The sequence below is a fragment of the Rattus rattus genome, chromosome 4 (genome assembly GCF_011064425.1).
Source record: "Rattus rattus isolate New Zealand chromosome 4, Rrattus_CSIRO_v1, whole genome shotgun sequence".
Classification (NCBI taxonomy): domain Eukaryota; kingdom Metazoa; phylum Chordata; class Mammalia; order Rodentia; family Muridae; genus Rattus; species Rattus rattus.
The window spans coordinates 28664206-28688143 of NC_046157.1; the positions used below are offsets into that span (position 1 = coordinate 28664206).

The 23938-nt window shown below is 43.5% G+C and overlaps 1 protein-coding gene across 3 annotated transcripts in view; it reads left to right on the top strand.

Moving 5' to 3' along the window:
- Drd3 (dopamine receptor D3) overlaps positions 1–23938 on the top strand; it is a 60657-nt gene that overhangs the window by 7167 nt on the left and 29552 nt on the right. For 2 of the 3 annotated variants that reach the window (XM_032899288.1, XM_032899289.1), the window contains exons 1-2: positions 1405–1674; positions 19975–20087. In XM_032899288.1, coding sequence (XP_032755179.1) covers positions 1405–1674; positions 19975–20087 — 383 coding nt within the window. Of the gene's footprint in view, positions 1–1370; positions 1675–19974; positions 20088–23938 lie in introns of those variants that run through there. The other variant, XM_032899286.1, reaches the window with a different exon arrangement.

The window sequence follows — 23938 nt, forward strand, 5'->3', positions numbered from 1 at the left end:
CACACACCCTCACCCACCCACACACACACACAGAGAGAGAGGGAGAGAGAGTCATACACACTCATATATACACACTTATACATACACATTCATACATACACACTCATATACACACACACTCATACACACACACACACACACACACACACACACACACACACAACCAAAATGATTTTTATTAAAAAGTTGAGAAGGAAATAGACAGGCTATAAACAAACAGAGCCAACACAGTATTTACATGGTATTTGAGGTACAAGTCTAACACACAGAGCAGCGTGTGTTATGAGCCAATCATAGGAGGCTCATGCCTGTGATCTCAGCACTTGGGAGTCTGAGGCAGTAGGATCACCTTGAGTTTGAAGGCAGCCTAGGCTGTTGCATGTCCTGAGCCAGCTTGAGCTACAGATGGAGACCTTGTCTCAATAAATACATACATACATATATACATAATACATACATACAAATATATACATACATGCATACATACATATATACATACATGCATATACACACACATGCATGCATACATACATAAATAAATAATAGTTCTGTTCTTTTTGTGCTGCTGGAGTCAAACCTGGAACTGTGGTTTGTGTGCATGGCCACTGAGGTATAATCCTGCCCTGTAAATTATTTCCACAGTGCCTGAGGTGAAAAATCTTAGGAAATTGTCTCTATTGGTCCTCCATTTTGTAGAGAAGAAAACTGGAGTCCAGAGCTAGGAAATGGCCAAGTGAAGTCTCACACTGCAGCAGCTTCCAGCCCACACAGAGTGCAAGCATGGTTCTCTTAGCCACCCACACCAGCTCCCAAACCTCATGTCCTTGTCACAGCCAGCTCATTAGACTCCAGCTGTGCTGGCCTTCCTGCCACTCCCCCTAAACCCTGCCCTCCCTGGAGACACGCCCCCTGTGCCCCACCCCCCCACCCCTATCTGCTCCTTCTGCTTGGACCACACACTACCAGCTACCTGTGTTGTTCCTTTACCCCTGCTAGCCTTGCCTTCACTGCTAATATAGCCAGGAAGCCTTCTTGTTATCGAACTGTGCTCGCCCACAATCCTACCATCCTCGACCACTCCCCAACTCCCATTTCTGATTTACTTTTCTCCAAAATGCATAATATCGCTGAGCAGGTCTTATCTTGATTATTAAATCTCCTTCTCCCCCAACCCCATAGAGGCTTCATAAGGGAAGAAATGTCTGTTCCTTTCCTAACTGTATTTCTGGTTCTTATAGCACTGCCTGCTCTTATATAGGAAATGTTCCATCAATATTTGTAGACACGAAACACTTTAAACTGTATCTACGTAACATATCCCAGCTCTGAAGAGCCTGATTTAGCCCACGTTGCTGTCTGTCTTTTCCTAGGAACATTTTGGAGTCACGTTCCTCTGTGTGGGCTATGGCACCTCTGAGCCAGATAAGCAGCCACCTCAACTCCACCTGCGGGGCAGAAAACTCCACTGGCGTCAACCGGGCCCGTCCGCACGCCTACTACGCCCTGTCCTACTGTGCTCTCATCCTAGCCATCATCTTTGGCAACGGCCTGGTATGTGCTGCTGTGCTGAGGGAACGTGCCCTGCAGACCACCACCAACTACCTAGTGGTGAGCCTGGCTGTGGCCGACCTGCTAGTGGCCACGTTGGTGATGCCATGGGTGGTGTACTTGGAGGTAAGTGGGCTCACGGTACACGCTGCTCCAGAGTGGGTAACGGCTCTCAATACCCCTCGTTAGTGCTCAGAGGACTGGGGAAGGAACTGCTAGCATTCTCTCCCTAGTGAGAGAGCGGACACTTGAGGGAAGCTCATGAGAACCAGAGGCCTGGGAATAATTCCCTTCCCGTGGGCCCAGTATCCAGGTGACTGGACCTGAACGATGGGACCCTTCCTAAAAATACTGTTGCTCTAGGCTGGTCATGTGATAATGAGGAAGGTCATGTGATAATGAGGAAGGTCATGTGATAATGAGGAAGGTCATGTGATAATGAGTAAGGTCATGTGATAATGAGGAAGGTCATGTGATAATGAGGAAGGTCATGTGATAATGATGAAGGATGGGCATCTTCATCCAGGTTCAGTCTATCTGGGATGAGAGGATGGGATAAGGGGGAAAAAGTTTCTAATAAATGAGGGGAAAGTTAGAATGGTCAGGATATAGACCAGATCCCCTTGCCTCCTCTTCCTCGTGTTTCAACTACTCTTCATCTTGGCTTTTTCCTCCTGGGTGCTGGCTCTGCATAGATTCTGCTACCAAAGGATCAGGCTAAACCTTCAAATGTAAATTTCCCATGCTTCCATTAATAGTACAAAGCCCTCACCACTCCAAGAATGCACCAGGCTCTGGAGGATTAATCTTGGGAGGAGCATTTCTTAAATTTGAAAGTATTTTCATTTAAAGGTGCAAAATAAGAGTCAGAAGGTGATCAAGACAAAACATCCATTTGCTAACAAGAGAATCAGGGTGCCTACATCTGTTCAAGAAACACACTTCCTTACCAGGAAAACATGCAATTATTAAAAGAGATGTTTTAAATGCCTTAATGCGCTATTAATATTTCTCCTCTGCACTGAGTGTCACTCTAAAAAAGATATCCAATGAAGGATCAAAATGATGCTATGATTAAGAGAAATTAAGATTCATCAAATTAATATTTCAGTTAATATTAATAGTGAAGGTGACAGTTAATTAAGTATGACATATCACGGGAGAGTAAAAGCCTTGAATACAGACTGCCTAAGCTAGTACCCGTATTAAAGAGTAACTGGGTACTAAAATTAGACTTACGAGTGCAAGGAGGGGGGGAGCACATGAGAAAATAAATGAATAGGTATAGAAGGAACAGAAAAGGAAGAATAATAACCAGGCGGGCTGAGGTATTTCTAGAGGGGGAAATATGTATTTCTTCTTCCCAGTTAGGGTAATCCTGATGGTGAGGGATCTTACTATTATCTTGACTTTTCTGTCAACCCAGTTTTGCTAAGTCATCTGTGGTGTCAAGGCAATGCCTTACTCTTCTCCTGAAATCATGCTACCTACTGCAAAGGGGATGAGCTATTTATTACCTGATAGCCAATGGTAATGACAAAGTTCTAAACATGTAATACACTTCAGTTAAAAGATGAGATTCTTCACGTACCCGGGCCCAGTGATTCCTTGTAGCAGCTACACCCTACCAGTCACTAAAGTTCAGGGTCTCTTTGGACCTCCCACAAGATGAATGCTAGAAAGAAATAGAGGCAAAGATTTCAGTCCAATAAGCATTTCCATTTATCGGTGACAAAATTAGGTCTTTGATGCCTGCAATAAAGCGATGTTGACCAAGGAGAGGCTCTGTTGAGCTGCCTGCTTGCAATTGCTTCCAGAAGTCTGGTTGGACCATCGTGGAAAATTTCTGTTTCATTCTTATTTAGAAAATGAATATTGTGACAGCATGGCAATTCCCTTCTGACCACAGTTGCCAATATTAATGAGGTCCCCAATCTACTGTTGAACACAAGAGAGCAATCAGCTTTGTAGAAAATCATCAGAACTCTGGCCAAAGGCCTTAACAGACTCTCTGGAGTGGTGGCTCAGGGTTGTGTCCAATGAAAAAGGCAGTGATTGAGCTGCTGGACATCCACTCTCCCCAAAAACGACAACGAAAAACAGCAGCTCATTGTGAGGGGCAGTTTTCAGAAAGCCAGTGCATGGTTAATGAAACCTATATCCTTCCCAATGCAGGGAGGAGCAGAGATACAGCCCCACTGGGAAATGGGTTGGCTCTGGAAGCCACTCTTTGTCCTTGCCAATTTGCCTCAAGGCTTTAGTGACTAGAGGCTGGTCAATACAATCCAGTATCGGAGTCTTCCTCCAGTAGTCAAGGGTCTACCTTGCTAGAGCAGAGGGTAAGATTTGAAGCGGCCATTATTCAACTAAGATATGACTGCATCCCCTTCCCCCCCCCCCAAAAGGCCAAGTGCCGTGCTTACTAGACTGGAACTCATTAGTCCTGAAGATGATGTAGTTTGAGCGGCTAGTCTAAGTAATCATTATTCATACCTAAGAGGAATCAGTGTGGTATGGACCAAAGATGCTGCTGTCAGCTTGAGGATTTGAGAGTCATCAGAGGACAGGACACACGAGAAAGAAACTACCTGAAAGCCAGAAGACTCACAAAGCCCATTGTCTGACTTGAACACATCCACCTTTTCTGAAGAAAAGTGACTGACTTTCTCCTAGGAACACGTGTGAGTTAGAGGAGACAATTATGCTGTGAGTACAGGAAAGCTTGACTTGCTGTGACTTTAAAAGGACAGGTTATTTTTGTCCCGTGCCAGAATTCTGGAGGAAGGTGTCTGCTGATGGTATTCAGCTGCCCTGTGGTGTCAAGGCATGGCCTTCTATCTGTCCTCTTGGCAGTTTGGGCAAGCTACCCTACTTCTCTACACTATGACAGACTCGCTGATAAAGCCTCATCTGAAACAGCTCAGCTCAAATCATCTTCCCAAGGAATTTCAATCTAACTGGTCAGAACTGAGTCATGAGCTAGACAAGGCCATAAAAAGAAAAAGCTAAAGTTTAAGTCTGGTTAAAAAAGAAAACACAGAGGGTGAGGAATTGCTGTCAAATGAGCAATCATTTATCATGCAACACCACCTCCACTGGAATTCACTGGAGTGGATGTCATTCCAACCCACGGTGTCTTTGGGATAGTGACTCCAACAGGGTGTCTGAAGACACAGGGTGTCATGCAATTACATGAATAAAATGGCTATAGCAACACTTTTCATGCTGGACTGAAGTAGCCTCAACTTTCATCACCTAAGAAGGTACCTTGGTAACTAAAAGGCATGATCTGTAAGTCCATCCGCTCAAACACTTTTAGTTGTTAAGTCTAGGAGAATTCAACTCCACTGGGTTTAAATCGTAAGCACAATGCACTGGCTCCTACGGCAGTGCAGGCTGAAGGCATACTTTGATAAGGGTTCCAACTCCATTTCTCCACCATTCTTTCTGCTCAGCCTTCTTTCACTAAGACCTCATGCACAGGCAAAGTGATAAGCTAGGATCCTCATATATACACACACCCTACCATCTTCACAAGAGGGAAACTGTGGAGGTGTCAAGAGGTACTCAGTTGGACTGGCCTAAACACAGGACTTTCTTGGAACTGATTGCCCAGTCAGAACTGGCATTAGCATAGTTTAAAACTATGCCCCTTCCGTCTGTAGCTCAGGATTTTCATGGATCCCCAGGGACAGCTGAGAAGGCACCGTCAACGTGAGGTACAGTCAGCTGTCATAAATGTCACCTTCCTCACTGAGAGGCACAGGAGCCTGCCCTCGGGAGGTGTGTAACAGGAAACCCACAGGGGCCAGTCACAGAACTACCTCAGTATTCTCTGTCTTTGTCATAGGACAAAACGGATATGGGCACCCTTCCAAGTCAGATTTCAGAGGGCCCCAGCTTAGCTCTTTAATTCAGTTTTCATTGTTTTCTGGGAGACTCTCTTCTAGGTATTGCTGTGGAGTTCTATCTCAGATGAGCTCTTCAGTTTCTAATTTCCGGCTTTACAGGGCTGCAGGCTGGAGCTCTCTCTTCAAGCACATGCATCCTCCTTGGTTCCACTTGGTTAAGCATTTTTTTGTGATACTCGATGCAGTTACATAAGGGTGGAGAAGGGAAGAAAGAATGCAAGAGAATATTTGAGATACAGTTTCCCCTACCAACGGTCTTACAGTGTTTTCATTGTTACGATGGTAACATGTTCAATAGAAACCACCTCTCAAATTTTGAATTCTGGTCTTCTCCCAAGCTAGCTGTACGTAGCACAATATCCCGAGTGTGCTAAGATGTATCAGGAGTCCCAGCTCCCATTCAATCTCATGACCCCAAGAGGAAATCAATACTACCCTGGCTCTGTGCTGCTGAGCGATGCTTTGGACAGGCTGGATGTATTAAGTGCATTTTCCACTTATAACACTTTCTGTTGGGTTTATTGAGAATTAATCCCTTCCTTGCTGGAGGAGTACCTGTGCTAAAGTCAGAGGATTTGGGTCTCAGTTTGGACAGGAGAAAATATTCAAAAATAAGAACCGTAGGGAAGTAGAGAAAAGTGATCCACCCCTCTGAGGGAATATAGTTAGTTAATGAGTGCTGGGGCTAAGACATTTCCTTCAGTGGCATAGCCATTGGTAAAGCCATGTTTCTGTAAATAACCCCTCACCTACAATCTTGTGAGCAATTATAATAAAGCCCATTGAGACACACACACACACACACACACACACACTCAAACTCACACACACACACACACACACACACACACACACACACACACACACTCTCAGAACATGAAACATCAAAGTAGAACAGGGTTGATTCAGGCAGAGACACACCACAGAAGAAATAGCCTGAATTGAGGGTGATGACAGAAAAAGAATGTGTCGGGCAGGGCAAGTCTTTGGACCTTGAAATGATGTCAATTATTAAAAATATGGTTTTTAAAGAAGAATTTCCCCTCAGTTCAAAAACAGAGAATAGTGGTTTACTACCTCCCACTGGGAGACAAAGAAATAGGGGATCCTCATGAACTCTGGATTTGCTAAAAGTTGAGCGACTATTAGCACTGAAGAGCTCGGATGACCATCCTCTAATGTGATGGACACAGGAAATCCAGCCATAGTCCAGTGACCAGCGGGTCTGGGAACGCACATCCTAAAGTCACTCACCCAGGATGCTCACCCTCAACTCTGAGTGAGGTTTAATTCCAAGCTAAACCCTTATTGCAGAGGTAGCTTTATGTCAATGAAATTCACTGCTGGCTTGAATTCTGCTCTGACCAACAGGAATTTTCAGGAGGTCTCCAGTCATCACTGTAGTAAACCTCTGTCCCCAGTCAACCCCACAAACCCCAAGCGACTTGTGCAGCCACTTGTCATCTTCCCAAACGACAATTGTAGCATCAGCAGTTGTTAATTTCCCACACCGACAGGGGAAAGTACATTCAAACATGTGAAAAGTTCTCATTTATCGCTCTGTTTCCACCCCCTTACCAGCCCTACAACATCCTCTTTTTAACAGATGAGAAAAAATGACCCAGAGGTTAATAGCACCATTGCTCTTCCAGAAGACCCGAGTTTGGTTCCCGGCATCCACACTGGAAGGCTCACCACCACCTACCTGTAACTCCAGTTCCAAGAGATCTGATGCCCTCTTCTGACTCCTGCGGGAACTGACTCATACATACTAGAGCACACACACACACACACACACACACACACACACACATACACACACACATATTAATCTTTAAAGATTATAAATAAGACAAGTAAAATGAAGTGGAGAGGGTAATTAGAGAAGTGATTTTACTTTTGCTTTTTTGACTATTTCCCCTCAATATAAAAACCTATCCCTCCAGAGCAAGCATTCTCAACCTGAGGCCCATAAACCACTGCGTTGTTTCCCTGTATTCCAAAAGAAATTTTAAAACTAGGATTGGCTTAGGAACGTGGATTTATTTCCAGTCTGTCCAAACTATTGGCAGAAAGAATCTGATTTTTTTTTCCACCGTGTCTGTGACAGCCTTATAATTTACACAAATCCATGAGAGAGAGAGAGAGAGAGAGAGAGAGAGAGAGAGAGAGAGAGAGAGAGAGAGAGAGAGAGGAGACACACTCACGCAGATCTAGCAGAGAGACAGGTTAATTGGTCCTTTCCTGACAGAATGGGCACTGAGTCCCAGGGTGCCTGCCTTGTTTCTAGTCTCAGGAGGTTGCCTTCACTCTCGGTGTGAGGATCTGTTGTATTTTAATGCTGCTATGTTATTATACCCCTCTGCCCCATCTCTTCCTCTGTCCATTCCTCATTCTTCAAGGAGTTGAGACGTTATGTCATCTATTTGGATTGTACGGATATCAAAAAAGAAATAATAATAATCCTGAAGTAGCCCTGTGCTTGAAAGAATTGTAATGATTGTGGGGGGTCCTGCTAGTGTCTGGTCACCTCTGTAGTCCTTTATCACCTCTTGGCTTTAGTTCCTTTGGAAATCTGGCCTCCTCATGGCCTAGGCTCTTACTGCCTCTGGTTATATAGCATTTGACCCTTTCCATTTCTTCCTGGCTTTGCACAATTTTGGAAAACATCACATCGTCCCTCACCAGGATGAGATTCATTTGCTGACTGGCCAGATCTGAATCTCCATCAGAGAAGATGTGTCTCGTAGGATCTAATGTCCAAGGCCCTTTTATTGACCAAACTGAAGCCACTGAGAGCTCAAGAAGGAAGGGCTATCAGAGCAAGATTACTTAAAAGTATATTCTTTTCTTTTCTTTTTTTTTGAGTATATTCTTAAAATTTGGAAATATTAAGTCTTGAGTAGAAAGAATCCTGTTCATCGTGCTCTTAGCAGAGTTGTCTGCAAGTCCATTTAAGCCTCTCCTTTGACAGAACGTGTAGTAGAAAGCATTTCCTCATCCTTCTCTCTAAGGTCAGCTTTAAGTTTGGCCTCTTGTGGTACCTGTCCAACACACCAGCTTTGTAGTAGAAAAAAGTGAGGTTTTGTGCCGGTCATGGTGGTACAGACCTTTAACACCAGCTTGGGAAACAGAGGCTGGCAGATCTCTGAGTTCCAGGTCACCTGGTAAGTTCCAGACCAGCCAAGGCTACACAGAGAAAGCCTGTCTTGAAAAATTGATGATGACGATGATGATAGAAGTGAGATTTTTTTGCGTCCCACTTTGTAGGGAAATATTAACAGACCACAACTTCAAAGAGAATTATAAAACAAAAAAGGCCTAATGCTTTAGGGAAATATTAACAGACCACAACTTCAAAGAGAATTATAAAACAAAAAAGGCCTAATGCTTTAAAGAAAACCCTATATTAGTGTGTGTGTGTGTGTGTGTGCGTGTGCGTGTGTGTGTGTGTGTGTGTGTGTGTGTGTGTGTGTGTGTTTGTTCTACTTAAATTTAAAATTTTAGTCTCTAAGAGTGGTGCAGCTTGGAGTATAAAATGCTTGGACACAGGATGTTACATGTGCTCAGAAGGATGGTCATAACGACATCAGTAAATATTAATAAAGCTTTGGTGAGCAACCATTAGGCTTTGCAGATTCTTGTATCCAGAATCAGACAAGATTTCAAGGATCATTACAGAAGCATGAATCATTTATTAAGAAAGAATCCATGCTCTAGGGAGGAGGTAGACCAGAGCTAGGAAGGTCCAAAGCTCAGTGGCAACACTTTATGAAAGACTATACCAAGGACTGGGAGTTTAATAGGTGACCTGCATATCGAGGCTTTCTTGAACATTTGCATAGCAGGATCCTTTCCTCAAAGGCTCTATGTGTTGTAAGCTGGCTTTGGGGTTGGTTTCCAGTCCTCCCCTTGGTCAGCTGACTTCTGTCATGTGTTAATTCATAATCCTTATGTAAAGCCATTCTGACCTCACTCTCCACCCACTCTGCCTCAACCACAACTGGCTAGGAACAACAGGGCCCATAAACAATTTCAGCTCTGATAAAATCAGTTTAATAAATCATTCTAGGAGAATTGGATCCTGGAGGATCACAGATGCAAAAGGAAATACATATCACATTTATGCAGAATTTATTGCTTTTGAAGCAAATTAGAATGTTTAACTTTTCAGGCATCTTACAAGTTTTTGAAAACAGTATCAATGGCTACAAATAGACTTATAACCTTGTACACAAGCGCATCGCACATACATGGCAGCTGTGTTTAGCCAGATCCACGAAAGAAGTCATTAAAAAGATCTCAACCCAAAGCAAAACCTAAATGAACGTCGATTCTGTTAAAAATCTGACACAAAATGTAGGATATTCTAGGGAAATCCAGTTTTTTTTTTTCAGATATAAATGACTAGAAATTCTGTAAAGAACCATTCTGATATTGCTAACCTAGTAACACATGGTCTCTCATCGTATTCTTGAAGAGCCTCTAACAACTGTGAAAAACTTCATGTAATTCATCTAGATGGCTGTGTATTAATATAATTCTTAGCTTTTTATTAGATGATGACATTTCAAAACTCAAAAACCATGTGTGTGCCATCTGCATCCTTTAAATCCGTGGCTCTACTTTTTAAGATATTTGGCTTGGAATGAGGAAAAGACAAACCAAATAAAACTGGACCTTTCGTGTGGTACTGGGGACTGGACCATGAGCCCCACCCCCAAACCTAGACAAGCGTCTGCCACCGTGCTGCACCACGAGCCCAACAGCAGATTAAGAAGTCGAATAACATCTCAAACACCTCACTGGGAAGTACTTTAGCACGGTAGCTCATGTCTAAAGTCCATGTGTGGTTTTCTTTCTAAATGTTGGTTGTCCAGCTAATCCGTGTGCACATCTGTATCCCAGACAACCGTGGACACCGTCTGTAGCACAAGTGATTGTTTAATCACCACAGACACAACGTAATTGGGTGGTAAACAGTCTGAGATGTGTTTGTCCCCAAATCTTTTTGCTGAATGCTCTTTAAAGACGGGGAGTTGTTTCTATATCATACATAAAATTATGTGTGCTTGTCTGCAAACATATCTGAAAACCGTAAGTAGGATAAAGTTTCTAACGGTATTTCTATCATGTCACAGCTCTTAGATACTCATTTGCATGGTATTACATTAGAGATAACAACCGTGAGAGCTCTACAGGCAGAATTACACGCGGTCATAAGAACATTTCTGTGATATAGAACATAAGAATTGAGTCTTATCATGTAATGAACATAGAGACTATAAATCTAACATTGCTTTTTGGAAACAATACTGACATTATCTTAATAGTCTTATAGTATAGATATCTATCAAACTAGGAGCTAAAATATTTAACATTATAACAAAATAAATTTTATTATCTATTAGTATGAATGGGTATTGATTATCAGTTTATCATTCCAACAGCAAAGCCAGACCATCTCAACATTGACTAAATTTATGTATATTTTATATGCAGGAAGGCCCAGAAACCATGCAAAAGTGTTTCTACACACAGGGCTAGTCCTTCAATTTTCTTACCTTATATCTTAAACTTATGTTTAAAAAGTGCCTAACGAAACTCAGTTCAGAGATGTATCTGAGAATTTAACAAAATCATTGTGGGGCAACTTCGGGGAGGAGGTCTGGAGCAAGAGTGAGGTAGAAATGTATTCAAACAAAAATCTCCTCCCGAGACCGGAAGGTGTAGGCGCTTCCTCTCTGCTCTGGGCCTGCATGTTCCGGGTACGCGACCGTGATGCCTTATAACCTCATCTCTGCCGCCCTTGAGGTACTCTCATACCCTGCTGCTCAGATTACAGGTTAAACCTCCACCCGCCCAAGAAGGACATCCAGAAAGCACCTGGAATTCCTCTTCATGCAAATGAAACATTCTCGCCACTACAGCCCCAATTAATAATAAAACTCACCCCCAAACTCTTATTCCATTCCCAAGTTTTATATAGGCCTTGTTCATCCCCAATAAAGAGAACCGATTCACTGAAAACTGTCTCGGGAGACCCCACGCCCCTGGCTAAGCTTCCTTCCTTCCAGTCCAGCCCAGTGTCCAACGATACCTGGATACCCCGGGGAGGAAAGCAGACCCCGGCCAGCGGACAAATCCTAGCTAACATTTTAATCACTGGCTAGGAACTCTACTTGGGATGAGGTGCGCACACAGGATTTTGCCTGTCACATTCAGGATAATAAGAAAGCGTGTCCGGAAACTGAGGGTCACCGTTCCTAGGGAGGGGCATCTTGGGTAATCCTATGCAAAGCAAATTTAACAGAAAGAGCTTTGAGAAGTATATACATCCAGATTTTACATGTAGTTCATCCTTAACAAAACCTTATATTTAACAACTTTACATATTAAAGTATTCTCAGGAAAAGAAACCCGTAGCAATAATGAAACAAAAGGATTTTGTTTTTAATATACTTCATTTAATGATCACCTCTATTTATCAAGACTATATCATGGAGCAATTCTATTTAGATATTTTACATGTTGATTCCCAAATGTATTTAAAACCATGCATTTTTATTAACATACAAAACCTTTTTATGCTCTCTTGCCTTCTGTTTTTCTTGACTACTCAGGGGAAAACAACAAATGTAAAATTTAATGTTTTTAGAGTCTCTTTTTGATAAGAAAATTCTTATCAAAATCTCTATAGTCAATAAAAAAATTTCTTAAACTTAACAAAACTTTCATCTCATGATTTAATGAATGCAATTTTTTATAAACACAAACTGTACTTTAAATATTTTTACTGTCCCTCTGAAGAACTTACTTTAGAAGACCAGATGTCTCTTTTTTCCCTTTTATTGGAAATAGATTTTTTTCCCTCACATAATATATCCTGATTATGATTTCCCCTCCCTCTGCTCCTCCCACCTTTTTACCACGCAGATCCACACCTTCTCTGTCTCTCATTAGAAAATAAACAGGGATAATAATAAAATATAAAAATATAAAACAAAAACTAGTACACTAGAATAGAACAAAACCAACGGGAGGAAAAGAGACCAAGAAACGGCACCAGAAACATATAGATGTAGAGATCTACACGTTCACATGCTCGGGGATCCCATAAACACTAAACCAGAGGCTCTAATATGTACTTGAAGGACCTGGAGGGTAGAAGAGAGTTATCTACCCTCCATAACACATTTACACAGGTAGGCAATTAGGGATGGCAGGTCCTTTAAAATGTATTTTTAAATGCAAACTGTTTTGCTACATGTAGAATGCAGTTGGAGGTGTGTCCAATCTTCCATTTGTCTCTGGAACATCCCATTCTCCTACCTCACTTCACCCCCATTGTTGGTCCCCAAAATCATTTTGAGGAGCTAAAGGATTATGTCTACTTCCTCTAACTTCCATGCAAATGAGGGTTGCAGTCCTTCTGGAAGAGGGGCCACAAACCCCTCTTCCTGTTACATCTACTGGTTGGAGAGGAGGCTTAGGAGTTTCTGAAGGAGTTGGCTTGAACCCCTGTACCATAATGAGTTAAGTTTGAAACCGTCACATCCTAGAAGACACACATTTTAGTTAATTTTAAAAAATGCAAGACTCTGGGCTAGAAACAAACGAACAAAGAATAATGAGACCCAGTACCAGAACACAAACAAACAGGGACGCCTCCAGAAAGGAGGATGTAGTTCAGTAGTACAGTAGCCTAGACTTCCTGAGAATTTGTGCCCAGCCATGGTAGGCACCTGTAACCTCAGCAGTAGGGAAGGTGACGCAGGAGAGCCAGTCTCAGCTCCACAGTGAAATCTCAAAAACAACCTGATGTTTATGGAGCCCTGTTTGGGGGACAAACATTTCTGAAGAGAAATATTATACCCCCTAGACCAATCCTTCCAAACTTCCCAGGCTGTAAGAATCACATGAGGGATTTATTATTTGGAATGGGGCCTGCGTATCATTTGTTTAACAAGAGCCTCAGGTGACTGGGGTCTGCTGCTTACAATCAGTAAGTTTGGGAAATGCTGCCTTAGGCCGTCTGCGCGAAATCAATAGCCAACTCCATACCTGAAGACACCGGACTTCTTTCCTCCCACCACGGGGAATTGGCTTTGTTCATTAGCAAGTGAGACTAACACCTCCTGGCTGCCTATAATTCTGAAGTGAGTTATTCATCAGAATTTAGGGTGGAAAAAAAAGTCTCTAAAGAGCCTCAAATCAATCAGATTTTTTTTTAAAATCTGCCTTAATTTCTAAAATTACTTTGCCTTTTATGATCTCTCAGTGCTTTGTATTTATGTCTCTGTCTGTACTTACCACAGTGCATCGTAGTTATTTTCTAAGGATCTCTGGTATAGGTCCTCAATTCCCCCACCCCCCATTTGCACATTACTTTCCCCAACACACACACACACACACACACACACACACACACACACACACATACACACACACACACACACACACACACACACACACACACGAGCACCATCATCAGAGACCCTGGGAACAGACCCAGGTTTAATTCATTTCAACACACCCACTGTCTTAGCTTCATTTCTGTGAAGAGACGCCATGACCAAGGCAACTCTTATGAAGGACAACATTTATTTGGAGCTGGCTTACAGTTTCAGAGGTTTAGCCTTCTATCATCATGGCGGGAGGCGTGGCAGCACCCAGGCAGGCAAACATGGTGCTGGAGGAGCTGAGAGTTCTCCATCTTGATCCACAAACAGCCGGGAAGCTCTTTTCCACACTGGAGAGAGCTTTAGCACTAGATCTCAAAGCCCACCCCTACAGTGACGCACTTCCTCCAACAAGGCCACACCCACTCCAACAAGGCCACGCCTCTTAATAGTAGTACCATTCGCCACAGGCCAAGCATACAAACACTAGAGTCTATGGGGACCAAACATATTCAAACCACCGTACTCATCCATGCCTTGTGTCAAGTATGTGAGCAGTCAATGAAACAGTAACTTTCTGGGTAAATGGAGGGACAAATGCCAGACCTTCTTCTACCAATGCTGATAGGATTGGAGTATAGACATTCACACATGAGAGAAAGAGATAGATATAGATAGATAGATAGATAGATAGATAGATAGATAGATAGATAGAGATGGATGGATGGATGGATGGATGGATGGATGGATGGATGGATGGATGGATGGATGGATGGATAGATAGATAGATAGATAGATAGATAGATAGATAGATAGATAGATAGATGAAAGATAGATGATAGATAGATGATTGGCAGATGACCGATAGAGTGTGTGTGTGTGTGTGTGTGTGTGTGTGTGTCCCACCAGTTACAGAGTCATTTTGCTTGGTTGGTTTTTTTTGAGTCAGGGTTTCTCTGTGTAGTCCTGGATGTCATGGAACTCAATCAGTAGGTCAAGCTAGTCTCAGACTCAGAGATCTGCCTGCCTCTGCCCCCTGAATGATGAGATTAAAGGTATGCGCCTTCATCTTCTGATTTGCAGACTCACTTTAAGGTGTAAGCTCCCAGGAAAGTGAAGTGAAAACATCTTAGTGGGAATCACTTCAATCAGCTAATCAGGTTGTTTTCTTGGCACTTGGCTCAGATCAAGGAGACGATGGGATTTCTGATGGCAGATCCTGGAAGAGGGAAACAAACAGAAGGAAGTCTCATTCCTGGTGACAGCTGAAGAGGTCATTCAACAAGAGGGCATACAGGCACACACAGTCCCGGTGTCTTTCCCTTGGCTGTCTTGAGATCTTGGGATGGAGGCAGTCAGAAAGGTGCCTATTCCCAGACATAAGTCTCACCTGATTTTCCTCTTCCCTGGTCTCCAACCACTCCATCCCTTTCCACAAGCTGCTTCCCCCTGTGTGGTGTTCTGTAAGAGCATTCCACGCCTGGCCCGCCTCTACCAACCATGTAAGCTTTGACAGCAGGCTTGATCTCTCTAAGATTGCTTCCTGTGTAAGAAAGTCATTCAGAGCCCCATCAATGCAAAATCAACAACTCAGCTTTAAAGAAAATAATAAAAATCCTTTATTCTGAGGCAAATGTGAGTGACTTTGTTGTGCCATGGAAAGAGTAGCATGAACATTTATAGCAAGAGAAGAAAGCCAAAAGGGATACATTGGAAAAAATGCTGGGACCCTAGGTAGGTGAGCTGGGAGGAGGAAAGCTATGCTAAGTTATAGCATTTTTAGCTCTAGGGTTGATGGATGCTGGAGGTCAGCTAAATTTAACAATACATGCCAAGAAGTTTACCTAATAGTCTTTTTTTTAAATTACTTATTTATTTATTTTATGTACATGAGTACACCGTAGCTGTCTTCAGACACACCAGAAGAGGACATCAGATCCCATTACAGATGGTTGGGAGCCACCATGTGGTTGCTGGGAATTGAACTCAGGACCTCTGGAAGAGCAGTCAGTGCTCTTAACCACCGGCTATCTCTCCAGCACCCTATCTAATAGTCTTGAGACCTTTAGGCCAGAAACAAAGGTTAGAAGTAAAAGGGAGGGTATGTATGTTGAGAAAGAGGTGGCTCAGCAGGTTAAAGCACTCACTGTTCTTCCAAGGACCCAGGTTCAGTTCCCAGCACTCATATGGTGGCTCACAACTACCTGTAACTACAGGCCCTCTTCTGGCCTCCATGTTATACATACATAAAAACAGGCAAGCACTCAGACTCATAAAATACATATTTTTTTAATAAAGTAAATCAGTGTTTTCTTCTGTAGGCGCTAAGCTAGGTAACCCTCCCTCATAATCACAGTCTCCTAGACCAGCAAGGTCAAACAACAGAGTGCAGGCCAGAGAGCTTGTGGGATCTTTAAGATAGCAAGGCTTCTTCAGAGGCCTTAGGCTTTGTGGTCTCCTCTCAGGGGATTCTAATCAGCACTAAGAAGCCATGTCTGCAAAGTGCTTTGCAGGACACCAGGCATTTACCAAGCATTCAATAAATGGCTTTTAGCGTGTCAGAGACCGCTCGATCTTGACGGAGGCATTTGCATGCCTAACCCCTGCTCTAGGAGCCCCAGAGCAGCAGTGAACAAGTAAATGTCTCTGCTATTATCGAGTTGGTTAAGTAACAGTCATTTAATCTCCCATCAAGTTACACACGCCTCAAAAAAGCTTAGATAGTACATATAGTAAGACAACAACAACAACAAAACAAAAACAAAGACAAAAACAAAAACAACAACAAAACCAAAAGAACAAATCCAGTTTTCTTTTTTTTTATTAGATATATTTCTTTACTTAAATTTCAAATGTTATTCCCTTTCCCAGTTTCCTGTCCACAAGCCCCCATCCCTTCCCCTCCCCCATACAGGTATTTCCCCCCCATCCACCCCCTAACCCCCCCCAACATTCCCCTGCACAGGGGGTCCAACCTTGGCAGGACCAAGGGCTTCCCCTTCCACTGGTGGCCCAACAAGGCTATTGTCTGCTACATATGCAGTTGGAGCCCTGGGTTAGTCCATGTATAGTCTTTCAGTAGGGGTTTAGTCCCTGGAAGCTCTGGTTGGTTGACATTGTTGTTCTTATGGGCTTGCAAGCTCCTTCAACTCTTTCACTCCTTCCTCTAATTACCCCAAAGGGGGTCCTGTTCTCAGTTCAGTGGTTTGCTGCTAGCATTAACCTCTGTATTGGACATGCTCTGGATGTGTCTCTCAGGAGAGATCTACATCAGGTCCCTTTCAGCATGCAGTTTTTAGCTTCATCAATCTTATCTAGTTTTGGTGACTGTATATATATATATATATGGGCCATATGTAGGGCAGGCTCTGAATGGCCGTTCCTTCAGTCTCTGCTCTAAACTTTGCTTCCATATCCCCTCCTATGGATATTTAAATCCAGTTTTCAAAGTCTGGCATTTCAAAGTTGTAGAAATTCATAGAATGGGGTCATGGGAGTAGATGCTACAAGAAGAGGAGATGTTTTAAATAAATATAGTTTGCATTAGCTATACCAGGCACTCATACTGATCTCTAGTTAGTGTACTCAAGGTTGCCTGGTACAGGCTTGTGAGATGGCTCATCAGATAAAGGTGTTTGCCTCATCAGCCTGGCAACCTAAGTTTAATCCCTGGAACTGTCATGAACAGGAAAGGGAGAACTGACTCCACAACGTTTTCATCTGACTTCTACCCCCATGCCATGGCATGTGTGCTCATACACATCAAGTATATAATAACATGCACACCCACATGTGATGATGATGATGATGATGATGAAGATGATGATGATGATGATACCCCCTTCCTCCAGTTATCACGGGTCTTCAAATTACACCCTGTGGTATATTTCGTAAAATGCCATAGCAAACATACTATACCTTCCTTCTGTGGACTGTTACAGCTTTACAAGTGCTTGTTTGGTGAACACATACATCCCCTTCACATGATGAATGAATGAATGAATGAATGAATGAACAATCAGAAAGCACTCAGGTTGACTGCATTCCTAACTATTCTTTCTCCTTTAAATTTCCCACAAAACACACACGTATTCTCTCTCTCTCTCTCTCTCTCTCTCTCTCTCTCTCTCTCTCACACACACACACACACACACACACACACACACACACACACACAGAGAGAGTTACATAAAAAGAAAAGAAAAAAGTCGGTTTTCCACTTCTCAAAACTCCATGGTAGGCATGTGATGAATGAAATGAGGAACACAAAATTTGGTTTTGGGGAGAAGCTTTCATACCATGCAATTGTCTCGTGTAATCAAAGGCATCCTTCACTCTCCTGTCTCTCTGGAGTCACTGTGTGATGACTCTGTAGATCAGAAACCATAAACTCCCTCTCTAAGTAGATTTCCGTGCTCAGCATTCCTATAAACGTATGTTAGGCCTTTATTTATACAGACCCAAATGGTCTAACTAAAAGACAGTAACTCCAGAACCACAGGAACAAATATGATTACTTCACTTGTTTTAACTGTTCATGGTTGTTTTTAAACAAAGCACTTCTCAAAATAGCCCGAAGATGACCAAATATAAAGATCAAATGGGACGCTAACGGGGAAATAAACTCCGAGAGAAGTTTGTTTGGGAAGAGGGGTCCTTCAGTTCTTACTTTGCTATTGTGACACAGGGAGGATCAGAACGGTCTCAGATGAGGACCGGACAGAGGGCAGAAGTTCCTTCACTCACACTGGCCAACATCAGCTGGGGCTGGTTCCCCTGCCCTTTCTTAGATAGCTGTCAAGATAGATGCTCAGAAGAGACAGCAAAAACACATCTACAAGGGCTGGAGAGATGGCTCAGAGCTTAAGAGCACACTGGGTGCTCTTCCACAGGTCCTGAGCTCAATTCTCAGCAACCACATGGTGGCTGTGAACCATCCGTAATGAAATCGGGTGCCCTCTTCGGGTGTGCAGGTACACATTCATGTAAAGTACTGTATACTAAACCTCTACAGCCAATGACACAAACTCTCATTGAGAGCCACCATCTCCCAAATGGCAGCCCACAGATCTCAGAGCCTGGAAGGGGCAGTGTATGGACATTCAACACATAGCACTGTGCCTAACACACCTTGCTTATTTAACTAGGCTATGTAAATGTGCGAAACTAAATAGGAATATGCTTTCATATAAATTGATTCACCTAAATCCCTGATGCTTTTTTTTTTTTTTTTGGTACTCACAGAGAGCTATGGAGTTTGGTCCCATGTGTACAAACAAGCAGGTGACAGTTAGCCTCACCTAGCTCACAGCCATGCCTGTTTTCCTCTAACTGAGCCCAGCCCTCTCCCACCTAAGTTGGGACACAGGGTTGTGGGGGGGGGAGGTCAAAGGCAGTCACACCAATTAGTCTTGCTGTTCCCATGGAGGTTGTTTTATGATGTTTCCAAGCTTTACAACCTGAAGTCACAGAGATGTTTGTTTTGGAGTCATGTTTTATGTAAAGTGTGTTCTTAGCTTATTTCCTGAGCACATGGTGAGCTCTCTACTGGGCAGAGGGCTCCAGAGACGCAGTCTTGGCACACAGCACACATCGGGCAGCTACCCAAACTCTTTTACTAGCAGCTGCGTATCTGTGGACTAAGACACATCTCCACACATACCACTTAACTACAAGGAGCCCCCCTTGAGATTGAACCTCAAGTTTGATTGCCAAGTCTTGGTCCAACTGGGGATGTTTATTTTAAGATGCATGGTCATGAGCTCAGATCCAGGGACTCTGAGTCCCTAGGTCTGTGGGGTATTCAGAAATTTACGTTCTAAATGAGTGTCCCACTGTGAACCACTCTGAGAATCCCTGCACTAATTAATCTTGAAGGTCTCTCTCAACACTAACACTCTACTATTCTGTCCCTTCCTTAGCAATCAATCCCAGACAGCCTGGCGTATCCTCTATGCCTGCCAGCCCTCTGGTACTGATGGCACCCGCCACAGGGAACCAGGAAGGTGTGTTGGCATCTCTGATGAACAGCTCAGGGGAGGCAAGAGAGTTGATTGGGTTATTGTTCCTTCCCTGGAGAAAACACTAACCTCCTTCTTATCTCTAATGCCCAGGTGACAGGTGGAGTCTGGAATTTCAGCCGCATTTGCTGTGACGTTTTTGTCACCCTGGATGTCATGATGTGTACAGCCAGCATCCTGAACCTCTGTGCCATCAGCATAGACAGGTAGGGCTGGGAGTCCCCTTCCAGGCTTAGGAGACAGATGGCCCTAAAGGGGTACAGAAGATACTCCCTTGAGCCATCAGGGTCACTTCCAAGGGAACTTGCCTTTGGCACATTTTTCTTTCCTCTTCTTTTTTTTTTTTTAAATATGGTTTGCATGTGAAAGAAAAAAATGACAGGAAATCATTGTCCTATGCGGTTTCTTAGGCTTTCCTCTCTTCCAGCCGAAGCACCCCCACACCCCAAGATCCTGGGTTTGTTTTCCCATTATCCTCCAGGACTTTGTGGTTCCTAATTGGAAGGCAAGGGAGACTGAATGGAAAAAAGACACAAAATAGGTTGATGGGTCTGTAGGAACTCCTATAGTTGGTTTGAGTGCTAATGAAGCCACGGGAGGTCTCAGGGAGTCCCAGAACAGGTTGAGATTTCTACTCCATGTTTCCAAGGTCTTCTTACCTTCTGAGAAAGAATTAAGAAGAAACAAAGGAATAGGGAAGAAGTTTTATTTCAGGGCATCAAGTTCACAACCAAGAAGTGTCACACCCATTACATTATAGAATTAATACACAATAATAATGTAAACGAGTATGGACTTCTCAAAAGAATCATGCTGCCTGGGGCCTGGGATAGCATCTTGTGGGAAGCTCTAAAAGAGGTTGGCATTATTATTGAGTCAAAGTTGGGAAATAGGATTTGTCCCAAATTGTTTGCTTCTCTTTTCTGTCCTTAAGTAGGGCTTTGGGATATGTTGTGGCATCAGATGCATGATGGGAGGTAGAGATTTGGGTTAGTGATACCCAGAAACCATCAAGATGGAGCAAGGCTAAGTCGTTTCAGTTGGCCATGGTGGTCCCAGGCAGTTCTGAATTATTTGTTCTACACTGTTTGCAGGGTTCTGTGCTGTCCTGAGCCAACCTCAAGCTACTGAGCAATTGCTTCCTTTCTGTTTGATTTCACTGTGGTTCCCTAGCTTGCCTCAGGCTGGCTGGCTGGCTGGCTGGTTAGTTGGTTGGTTGGTTGGTTGGCTGGGTTGGTTGTTGGTTGGTTGGTTGGTGGGTGGTTGGTTGGTTGGTTGGTTGGTTGGTTGGTTGGTTGGTTGGTTGGTTGGTTGGTTGGTTGGTTGGTTGGTTGGTTGGTTGGTTGGTTGGTTGGTTGGTTGGTTGGTTGGTTGGTTGGTTGGTTGGTTGGCTGGTTGGTTGGTTGGTTGGTTGGTTGGTTGGTTGGTTGGTTGGTTGGTTGGCTGGCTGGTTGGTTGGTTGGTTGGTTGGTTGGTTGGCTGGTTGATTGGTTGGTTGGTTGGTTGATTTTGGTGAGAGGAGGGAAGAGAGAAAGGGAGATGGCAAACAAGAGAAGCAAGCATAGCTGTATTTCTCTGGAGAGAGAGCAGAGGGAATGGAATAGAAAACCAGTTTTAGAAAGAATGTGATCTGAACATGTCCCTTATGGAGTTTTTAAAAGGCAAGTAGGGTCCATAAGATGGATCATTAGTTAAGAGTGCTTCCTGCCTTTTCGGAAGACAGGAGTTCAGTTCCCCGCACCCACATTGGGCAGCTTATACAGCCTGTAACTCCGGTTTGAGGGAATCTGATGCCTCCTTCGCACGCACGCACGCACGCACGAGCATGCGCACTAAAAAAACCGTTTCAAAAGGAGAGGAAAATTATTTACATTATCTGAGCTTTGGGTTTGGCTTCTGGAGTAGATTTCTACCATCTCGGCTGTGTTTTGGATGTGTCCCACTTACACCACGTGTCACTTTAAAGAGTTCCTGAACTCACTGCCCTCGTTCTGGGCCCCTCTGTTCCTTATTTCTCTTCCTGTTCTCTTCTCCCACTCCTTCTTTCCGACCTGAGTTTTAGGTTTACAACAAGACATCCTGAACTGGAGGGGGCGGGGGTTGTCCCTGCAGGGAAAGGACCTGAAAATTTAGTTCCCTTTGACTTCATCAAAGTGCATCCAACTTAGAGAGTCTGATGCTGGGTGGTTTATTGCCAGCATATAAACATGATATAATTTGGGGAGGAAAAGTTTCCTGGTGTAACACGACCCCAGTGTACAAAGAAGCACAATTACATCAAAATTCAACTCAGGGCACATGTCATTTCTTTCAGGAAGATAGCATAGAGGCCACTCAGGCTATTGGCCACCTCTGGTTTTAGTTATGGGAGCATCTAAGCCATATCCAGTCCTAATTGTGGAAGCTTGTTATGGCCTAGACCAACAAATATCACAGATCACTAGGCTGTTAATCACCTCCAATTCCCAGCTTTCAGGGTTAAAGCACAGGAATGGCATCACTTCCACTGAAAAGATAGTCATGCATCCTTAGCATCGCCAGTTTCCCCTGTGATCTGGGAATTTGAATTCATGTTTATGTGACTCCAAATGAATTACCCTAAGTTTCCTCGTGAACCTCACCAGATATCCAGCTAGATATCCCTTCTTCCCTCTCTGAATTCTAAATAGCAGTCTCTTCACTAATAATCTCTCACTGGTATCATATCTATTCTTAAATCTTAATTTTCAAAACTTGTATCCCTTCTACCTACCACCGTCAACTAATATACACTTATCAACTCTATTTTCATATATTTTTTCAAATTTGCTTCTATTCGCCCTTGCTGACTTGAGGTTGAGGGGACCTCTCACTGATCACAGCTATCTACCTGGCACTTCAGATCCTCTGATCCACAGTTCTGTTGTCCAACTCAAATGTTACAGTGCTTCCTTGGTCTATTCAAGGATTCAATATGAGCATGCTCTGCTCTCTCTCTCTCTCTCTCTCTCTCTCTCTCTCTCTCTCCCCTCTCTCTCTCTCTCTCTCTCTCTCTCTCTCTCTCTCTCTCTCTCTCTCTCTCCTCCCTTTCCCTCCCTCCCCCTCCCCCTCTCTCTTTCTCTCTCGTCATCATCATCTAAATTCACTTTTTTCTTTTCTTATTTTTATTTTTTAAATCTTTTTTTTTTATGTGAATGTGGCTTTGCCTGCATGAATACCTGTGTACCACAGACATGCAGTACCCCAGGAGGCCAAAAGAGGGAATCAAATCCCCCTGGGACTGGGGTTACAGAGGACTGTGAGTCACCATGTTGGTGCTGGGAATTGAACCCTGGTTCTCTGGTAGAACAGCCAGCTCTCTTAACCCCTGGCTCATCACTGCAGCTCCTGTGTTCTTTCTCTCTTTCTTCCTTCCTTCCTTTCTTTCTTTCTTTCTTCTTCCTTCTTTCCTTCCTTCCTTTCTTTCTCTCTCCCTTCCTTCCTTTCTTTTTTTTCTAATTTTTGCTTGTTCTTAGAAATTTTCACACATACATACAACATATCTTGGTCTTACCTACCTCTCACTCCTACCCCCAGTTCCACCCAGAACATGCCCAATCACATCTCCCTTCTGACTTTATGCCATTCTTTATAATTATTTTAACCCATGAGCGCTGCCCATATGCCAGTGGGCACGAAGTCATCCAACGGGGCATGGAGAACCTACCAGAGGCCACATTCCTAAAGAATCCTAACTTTCCCTCCCTCAACTACCAGTAAGAATGGAGCCTCAGGAGGCCCTTCTCTCTCCATGCTGAAATGTACAGTACGCCTTGTCTTCCTCATAAGCAGATCTTGTGGGATAACAGACAGCGCCTTGTGTTCCTGTGTGCAACTGGCACCCCTGGGTCCAGAGGAGAGCATTTCCCAGCATTCCCCACTCCCCCAGCCCTTACATTCTTTCTGCTCTCTCTTCCCCAGTGTTCTCTGAGCCTTGGGGAATGGAAGGGGGGTCAGATACAGATGCTCCCCCTACATCTCAGTACTCGGTGTCGTTCATTTTGAGCACTTTCTATGAGCGTCGTTCATTTTGAGCACT